The sequence below is a fragment of the Vidua chalybeata genome, chromosome 11 (genome assembly GCF_026979565.1).
Source record: "Vidua chalybeata isolate OUT-0048 chromosome 11, bVidCha1 merged haplotype, whole genome shotgun sequence".
Classification (NCBI taxonomy): Eukaryota; Metazoa; Chordata; class Aves; order Passeriformes; family Viduidae; genus Vidua; species Vidua chalybeata.
Window position 1 is genome coordinate 2,920,426 of NC_071540.1, and position 9,291 is coordinate 2,929,716.

The 9,291-nt window shown below is 54.2% G+C and overlaps 1 protein-coding gene across 1 annotated transcript; it reads left to right on the forward strand.

Moving 5' to 3' along the window:
* The first annotated feature begins 5,240 nt into the window (after positions 1-5,240).
* CEBPA (CCAAT enhancer binding protein alpha) lies at positions 5,241-8,063 on the forward strand. Its single transcript, XM_053953231.1, has one exon. It carries the CDS (start codon positions 5,477-5,479, stop codon positions 6,452-6,454), a length of 978 nt encoding a protein of 325 aa, XP_053809206.1. The 5' UTR covers positions 5,241-5,476; the 3' UTR covers positions 6,455-8,063.
* The last annotated feature ends 1,228 nt before the right edge of the window (positions 8,064-9,291 follow it).

Below are 9,291 nucleotides of genomic sequence, written 5' to 3' on the forward strand. Positions count from 1 at the left end.
CTCTCTGGGTTTGGATTACCTCTTGTATAATGCCATGAAAAATAGCTAGCCAAAGTCTAAGAGCCATAATGTTCAGAGAATATTTTGAGAACACCTCCCTAGAAGCACAGTTGGGAACTGAGTTTGGGGTAGGATACCCTTTTACTGTTCTGCTGCTTTGTGTTCTGCTGCATAATTTGTATGCCAGGTAAGGGTCTGCACAGACTCCTACTGAGACCAATGACAGTCTTCAATCCAGTAGACTAGGGCTAGTGTCTAAAAGAAAATAAGCTGTATTTTCTATATTTCTTGGCAGTTCGCCTCAGAGATAAATTTATTTCAGATAAAAAATTATCTATTTCCATTAAAAAAAACAACAAAGGACTTCCTTTGTAGGAATGCAGTAGTCAAACTTTTGCATGCTCATTGGTGGTGATACTAGGAGGCTGATATTAGGGCATAGGAGAGATTAAATGCTCAACTTTGTTATGTATTTCTTGTATGGCCTTGGCAAGCCATTCATCTCACAGCTCTCTTGCTATGAAATAGAGAGTTATAAACTGCTCCATCATCCAGGGAGATGTAGCATGAACAAATTAAAGATGATGAGCCATTCATGGTGAAAGAAACCATTGAAGTTTGTAAGGTAAAGACAAACAATTGCAAATTCAGGTGTGAGAGAAGGGAGGTTATCATTTAATCAGAGGTGAAATACTAAAGAGAGAGAGAGAATAGGTGATTGTGGATAGTGGAATGGATTGTGGCCAAATACTGAGCAAAGGGAAACCTGATACATGTCATTAGAACATGTTAAACATCATAACATCATTTGTGGAAGTCTTAAGGCAAAGGCGATGGCCTAGTACAGCAGAAGGAAACAGTACACTGAGAGGTGAGGAACAACAGTGTCACTTGTTGAGTTGTTTTTTGGTGGTATTTCAACTGTATGTTCTTTGGAACAGGATTTAATCCTGTATCTGAAAAACACCTGCAGTGTTTTGGGCACAGTGGATGTGGTCAGTGAAATATGATCCTAATTATAAGAGAGGAACTGTGTATGCAATGGCTCATTAACCATGCAAAGATTGTGAATGGATTAAAAAAAACTTCACAGACTGACTGGTGCACGGTTACAGGTGACAAGCTGGAAACAGATTGGGCTGTGAGGGTCATTTGAATGGAAGTGAGCAGTTATCAGGTAAATGGAAGTGAAAAATGCCCTCTGTCACCTAGCTTGGAAATTGCAAAGGACTGAGCTGTCAGTAGAAGTGCCAGCAGTCAGTAGAGCACAAGGATAGCAAGAATTGAGGCATGGATAGACACCCTGAAAATAAGGGGAATGGTACAAAAAATGAAGAGGAAAATGGCATGGATTTTAGTTGGTTCATCTTGGAGTTGTGTTTCTCCAAAGGAGAAAAGCTGTAATGATAAAGTCATTAAATCATTTGTTGTTGGACCAAAATGCACATTAAAAAATGATAAGCAGTCCCCAGCTGCCTTTCCCAGCTGAAGGGAAGGTTCTGGTTGACTTGTCAGACACTGCTGCATTCTGATCTATGGGCCTCCAAGGCTTTGGCATATAAAGTCTTTTCCTTTGAAAATTGTCATGTGTGGCAGCTTTTATGTGCAGTATCACGTGTCTCCTCCCTGGGGCAGAAAACACAACAGGAGAGGGGAGAAGTTTGTGTTTCAGTGTACCACAGCAAGTAAGATGGTAGATTGCCAGCTCTTTATTTGCGTAGGAAACTACTGCTGCTCCATCCCTGCCTACTCCCCAGGTGCACTCAGGAAGCAGTGAGGATAATATCCTCTTGTCACTCCCATGACAGCTGTCCCATCCTTTCTGCTCCACAGTGCCCACCCTGGTCTTCTTTTCCCCCACCAGTTCTGCAGGTGGGAGAGGGGAGAGGCTGGGCTGTTGCTGCCACTCACCTCAATAAGTTTTGCATTCAAACTCCTGCCTGGAGCTTTGTCAGTAGCAATGAAATATTCTGGTTTAACAAGGTAGTAAAATAAATGTGCAGTTGCACTCTGGTTCCTAACAGGGCTGCCACATGCAATGTTGTGCACAAACTACCAGGCTGTTGGATCAGCAGGATGAGCACCATCCTGCAGCCAGTAACTCATTCTGGAGCCCACAGGACTGAAAGGCCTGAGAACAACACAGGAGCAGAGTTCAGGTGAAATAAAGAGACTTCAGTGTTCCAGTGCAATTAAAAGCCCTTAACAGTCACAAATGCACTAAGTCACGTTCCTTCACAGTTATGTTTTTCTGATCAGTTTCCTTCCCTAAGCAGAAAGGCGTGCAGCTGACTGGTATAGGTGACTCTTGCTGCTGTTTTGAATTGTGGAGCACTCTACTCGCCCTCCCTGAGCTTCTGGACAGCAAGATCTGCTTTGGGATGGAAGAATAGCACCCTCAAGAGTTGACAGCGCTGCTTCAGGGAGCCATAGCATGCAACATGCATCCTTCCTCTCTTACTTAAATCAGATCCCTGTTCATGTAACTTAAGCAACAAGTTTTCTCTTTAATATTTGAAGTATTTGGTATCAATCACTGTTGATATGAATGGGGAAATAAGCATTTCTGTTTGCTTGGGGATGAGCCGGTTCTAAATATTTTATTTGTCTTCAAACAGGGAGTAAAAATAAAAAGACAAAGATATGTCTTTTTGATAAGTCTGCGAACTTTATTTTATACTATATTAAAATAATTTGAACTGGAATTTAGGTTTCTGTGTAAAAATAGAAGACTTAAAAGTTCTTAACTTAGATAAAAGGGGTCTATGTTAAAAAAAAAAAAAAACAAAACTGAGCAAACCAGTCCTTAAATTGTGGGGACTTGTTCGTTAATTACAGTAATTAGGAATGGAATCTGATCCTAAACGTTTTGATTTACTTTAGTTTTTTTTTAACATGTATTTAGGCCTTAATTTCAGAATGATTATAAAATGTGAGTGTGTTTTGAAGACTAGAAAGGTGTAGGTATTGTTATTAAATCACAAACTTAGTGATACAATTCTTACACTTTCGTAGTTATCCTTCTGCTGTTTCATGCAGCAGTGACTTCTTATTTTAAATGTTCATGGCCTATTCCTGTTTCTGCTGACTTCAGAGTCAGACAAGGCCTCTTGAAAACTCTGAGCATAAACTGCTTAGCAGCTTTTATTCCAGATGATATTTCTCCCAGCAGGCAAAACGTCCAGCTATGTGTTTGTCCCATTTCTGGAAATGGGTTCACTTGAGTAGAACAAGCTGAATTTGGACAGGTGGGTGCAGTCAGGGACATTTTACTCTCCACTCTGAAACACCTAAAACTCATGCCTGTCACAGGCTTGAGGCTTTTCCTCTGAACCAGGACTTCGTTCAGAGCTCTTAGGAGTGTTTTTGTTGCTTAGACAGTGCTGCAGCTCCTTGTGGAAGCAGCCCTATGAGGCACTGCTACTGCATTGAAACCAAGATACATAATTTTAGAAAATACTGACTGCATGTAAAACAATTTAGGATTAATTTTTTTCAATTGATAATGAAAAGTATACTCTGTGATCTGTAAATTAATGTTTTCCTGCTGTAATTACAGAATCCATTCTCCTGAGAGGACCCTGGAGTGTGCCAACTGACTCTGCTGGCCTTGCATTTGCTCATGAAACAAAAGTTCACACCTGCATTGTGTGAAACAAAAACATGGTGTTTTGGTGCATTGTCATTTTTGTTTCCCGTTGAATCCTTTGAATTTTTAATTGTAAGAAATCTGTCAAACCCTTTCTCAGGAATTTACTGTCACAAGTTTCTGTTTTACTAAAACACTCAGAACTAAGAATTGCATCTTTTTTTCTCCAGCCATCACTATGTTTGATTAATTTTCCCTGCAGATCTTTCTGTAGCAACTTTAACCCTGCATCTGCTCCGGTGGGCTTGGCCTGTCCTTTCAAAGGGACCTTCAGGACCAGGAGAGCTAAATTTCTGTGGGACTGCCCAAGGTGCACCCGGGTGCAGTGCAAGTAGGAGTAGACACATCTATTCTGCGTACTGCGAGTGATGGCAGCAAGAGGAATTCTGTGCATCCTCACCCCGGCCGAACTGAAGCTTGAGACGGAGGCTCCTGAGGAGACTGGCCCGTGCACAGGAGCCACAGGGAAGCGGTGGCTGGGACACGCAGCTCCTCTTCAGTCCCACACCTGCGGGAACATTGATCGCCTTCAAAACCCCCGGAGAACGGAGGCTGGGAAGGCTTCTCCCGGGGCCGGGCACACGCCCGCAGTGCACAGGGACACCTGGCCACTGCAGCGCCGCGCTGGAGGGTCCGGGCCCCGCTGCGCCCGCGGTTATCCCGGGTCAAGGCCGGGAGGCGACCCGTGCCCGGCACTGGTCTAGATTGCTGAGTGTGCGTTTGGGGAAATCGGGCATTAAATTTACCTGCTCGATTCGTGCGGGGAATGAAGCGGCCCGCAGGTGACCCGACTCGGGCTGTTCTGTGCAGGCCGGGCAGCTCCTCCGGGCTTGGGACCGGCGGTAGCGGCCGGAGACGGCAGGGGGGCCCGGCCGATCGCCTCCGAGCAACGGAGCCGGGGAGCCCCCGCGGCCCCCGAGCTCTCCGCCCCTGTCCGCCGGGCGCCATCCCGGGCAGGTCCTGGCGGCGCTCGCGGCCGGACTCCGCGAGTCCCGCTGTGACCGGGCGAGCCCCGCGGGTCCCGCCGGTGCAGCCGGGCCGCGGCGGAATGCGGCGCGGTCGGCCTCGGCCGGCTGCTCCGAGTTCTCCGAGCTCTGCCGGCAGGTAACCACCGCCGCCGAGGCAGCGCCTTGGCTCCCAAACCCGACGGGGCGAATATTCCCGACTGGCCAAATATTTGCAAGTATGCGCGGATGGTGAACTTTGAGACTGTCTGCGAAGCGCGGCCGGGGAGCGCTGGGCCGAAGCTCTCGGCGCAGAAGCGGGAGCGGGCGGTGGAAATGTACCGGCCGCGTTTGGCCGCTCTGCCCGCCGAGCGGCCCCGGCAGTGCGGGCACAAAGTCCCCGCGCCGTTCCCCCGGGCCTCTTATCAGCGCGGAGTTTCCTTGGCGGGAGCCATCCAGCGCTCAGCGCCCGCCGAGCTCGGGGCGGCGACGGGAGAGGGGGGAAGGGGGGGCCGAGGAGTGCGGGGCGCTCTCCCCGCGGTGCGGCGGCTCCCGGGGGCGGGCGGGAGGTCGGCTGTGCCCGGCCGGGGCGCTGGGACCCGGCTGCGCGGCGGTCAAAGGTTCCCAGCAGGAGGTTGGACACTAGAGGGCGATCCCCGGCCCTGCTGCGGGCTGTATATATACGGCACGCAGCACCGCGGCAGCCCACTAGCAACAGGGCAGGCAGCGAGCGGAGCGGGGCTGGGCCGGGGGACGGGCTCCGGGAGCACCGAGCCGTGCCGTGCAGCGAGATTGCTAGAGTCGCCGCCGCTGCCGCAGTCGTCCCGTTCGAAACCTGGATTGCAGGAGCCCTTCACCATGCCCGGCAGACTGTAGTTGCTTCATGGAGCAAGCCAATTTCTACGAGGTCGATTCCCGGCCCCCGATGAGCAGCGGCCAGCACCACCAGCTCCAGACTCCCCTGCCCGGCAGCACCTACAGCTACAGAGAGGCTCCCTCGGCGGCGGCACCTGCTGCGGGCGGCGCGGAGCTCGGCGACATCTGCGAGAACGAGAACTCCATCGACATCAGCGCCTACATCGACCCCGCCGCCTTCAACGACGAGTTCCTGGCCGACCTCTTCCAGCACAGCAAGCAGCAGGAGAAAGCCAAGGCCATCCTGGCCGGGGATTTCGACTTCCACACCATGCATGGGGCGGGCGCCGCTGCCTCGGCGCCGGGGCACCAGCCGCAGCACCACCAGCAGCCGCTCTTCGGTTGCGTGCCCGGCTACATGGACGGCAAGCTCGACCCCCTCTACGAGCGCATCGCCGCGCCGGGCTTGCGGCCGCTGGTGATCAAGCAGGAGCCCCGCGAGGAGGAGGAGGTGAAGTCGGCGGCCCTGTCGGCCCTTTATCCCCATCACGCCCCGCAGCAGCACCCGTCCCACCTCCAGTACCAGATCGCCCACTGCGCCCAGACCACCATGCACCTCCAGCCCGGGCAGCCCACGCCGCCCCCCACGCCCGTGCCCAGCCCGCACCATCCGCACCACCCGCACCCTCCCGGCGGCCTGTCCGCCGCGGGCACCCTCAAGATGATGCCCTCGGACCACCGGAGCAAATCGAAAAAGACAGTGGACAAGAACAGTAACGAGTACCGGGTGCGCCGGGAGCGCAACAACATCGCGGTGCGCAAGAGCCGGGACAAGGCCAAGCAGCGCAACGTGGAGACGCAGCAGAAGGTGCTGGAGCTCACCACCGACAACGAGCGGCTGCGCAAGCGGGTGGAGCAGCTCACCCGGGAGCTGGAGACTCTGCGGGGCATCTTCAGGCAGCTGCCCGAGAGCTCGCTGGTGAAGGCCATGGGCAGCTGCGCCTAGCGCCGCGCCGGGACCGGCCGGGCTGCCCTGCCCGCGCACAGATACTATATGTACCGGCGTGCGGCAAGCGCGGTGTGCCGGCGGGAGGGGAATGGGGGGTTGTTTTGGTTTTGTTTTGTTTGTTTTTTATCAATTCACGACCTATACAAGAAGCCAGGCAGCTCTAGTATTAAAAGGTTTGTGCCTTAGAGATGACACACGAGTAAGCTGAAAACATGGTGGGTTTTCTAAGGAGAAAGGCAAGGGGAAGAAAGAATTAAAAGACCACGTGTCTACACAGGGTAAATAACAGTAATAATAATAATAATAATAATAATAATAATAACAAAAACAGTAATAAAGCACATATAGCAACCCAGATGTGCCTTAAAAGCTGGCTGCAGGGGCTCTGGGGCTTACTATGCCCTCCAGCCTTGCAGGGTGCGAGGAGAAGGAATGAGGGACGTGCAGGCTTGAGGGTTGCGGTGTCTGGGGTGTCCTGCCAGACCCCTTCCAGCTGGCCTGCAGTGCAGCAGGCAGGAGCAGCTTTGGGGAAATCAGCGACGAGAAGAGGATTTGAGGCTGAAGGATGTGCAGCCCTGGATGCCCGTTAGGAGCACTGAGGTGTGGGGCAGCCACCAGACTGCTGCCAGGACTGTCGCAGCCTGGCTGGGCTGCCTCTGCGGAGCCCTGTCCCCTACCTCGGCTGGGAGGGGGACAAGGGGCCAGAACACCTGCAGGACCGATGGACAGCCTGGGACTGATGGAGCAGCAGCTTGCAAGAGTATGGTGAGCTCTCTCCATCGAAAGAAAGAGCAGCAGTGTCTTGTACTGTATGTCACGACGTGGCGAAGCACAAATGAATAAATACCTATTGATGCGGGTATTTACTATGAACTTTCAGTGTATTTTGCTTTATTCCAGGACATTTAGCTCTTCTTCAAGTCTCTGTCTGCCCAAACTGTGCCTCATGTAATGTGAAAGCCGTTCCATGTAGACTAGCTATACTTTATTGCCTTACTTAGATCTTTGCCATCACACAACTTTCTTATCTGGTGACAGAGACTATGCCCTTGTGCTGCAACGTTATTTTATTATTTGTATGGGTGGATGAGTGTGAGTGTGTGTTGCCTTCTTCACATTGTCCTGTACTGGTTGCTGCCTCCCGACCCCAAGGCAGGAGTGCCTGGAACGGGGCATGGGTTGTGGGGCTGTACGATGCCTGTGGTGGGGCAAGGAGGCTTGCCCCTGGTGCTGCTGCACCTTTGGACTCTGGAGCTTCTCCCAGAGTGAGACAAAAATAAACAAACAAACAGGCCCCCTGGGCATTCTGGTAGCCATGCAGAACATTTCTTCCTAGTATCGTAGCTGCATAACAATTTGTCCAACTGAAGTCTTGACAAGGGAAGAGAACAAGGTGGATGGAGCTGTTTGAAAGCATGACAGTGAGAGCACAGTGCTGGCAGCGTGTGTATGTGTGTGCAGTGTGTGTATGGTATGTATACATGTATGTATATGCACACACATTGGTGGGTTTTTTTTTTAATTTGGGGGGGGGAGGGAACTGCATATAAAATTTGTCAGAAGTCCTGGTTACCTTCATAAATAAACAGCATATATTCTACCATAACCATCCGCCTGCTTGTTTCCAGTCCTCTTCCTATACCAGGAGTGCCAAAGCTCTCCTCTTCCTCCAGACCAGCATCCAGCTCTCCACCGACTTCGGCATCCTCTGCCAGGGCTGGTGACTGAAACGCGTTAATGGAGTGCAACTCCCCAGTTTTCACCCCAGAGAATTAAATACGCGGTTGTCTTTAAGAGAACGGCAATTTCCTAAACGCTTGCGGTGGCAGATGTGTGCCCGTGAGTCACGCCTCGCTTTACCCTTCACCCGGCCGCGGCCGGGCCGGGGGCCTGCGGGCGGGCTGCGGGGACGGGGGAGGCGCCGGGTGCCGAGGACGCGCGGCCCGCCCGCTCCCCCGTCCCTGCCGGCCGGGCGGCCCGCGCTCCGCCCGGGACGCCGCGGGTCTCAGCGGGGCGCGGGGGACAAGCCCGGGGCGCGGCGGGGCCTGGCGGAAAGAGGGACGGGCAGGGCCGGGCTCCGCTCGCCCGGCGGCACCGCCGCTGCCCGTCCCTTCCCGGCCAGACGCAGCCCTCCCGTGCCCCGGGGAGCTTCGCTCCCGCGGGGTCGGGCCTAGAGGCACCGGCCCTGGCCCCTCGGTGCCGGCGGGACGCGGGGCAGGGCACGGGGCAGGCGGGTCCGGCCGCGGGCCATGGAGGGGAGGTGGCGCGAGACCGGGCGGCGACGGGGCCGGGAAGGGGCAGCCGTGAGGGGAGAAGGCGGCTCCGCCTCGCCCGTCCCGTCCCGTCCGGGAGCTGCGCCGGGAGGGCGGCCGGCCCTGAGGTGAAAGAGCCCCCGGCGCGTGGCGCAGTGCCCGGGCGCCCTGTGAGGGGCAGTGGGGTCTCGGGGCGCCGGCCGCTCTTCTCTCCGGCGGCACTTGGTGCCCGGGCGGGCGGCCTGAGACTGGGCTGGGACTGCTTCTCAGGCGTGTGAGGGAAGCGGCCCCGCGCCCCGGCCCTTCAGCAGCGCCTGTGTGGACCTTCCCCGTGGAGGGGAACCCACCCGGGAGAGCCGCGCTGCCCACAGCTCACCGCTGCCCACAGCTCACCGCTGCCCACAGGCCACTGCTCCGTGGTGTGCCCATTGCCCTCATGTTGTGTATGTCCAGCGCGGCACATCCCAGCAGCAATTAAACACCCCAGAGAGAGAGAACTGGCTCCACAAGCGTGTGAGCGGGGATGCGCCAGCTGTGGGGGGCAGATTGGCTCCCGAAGCGCTCAGCCTGGTGCAGGTGCAG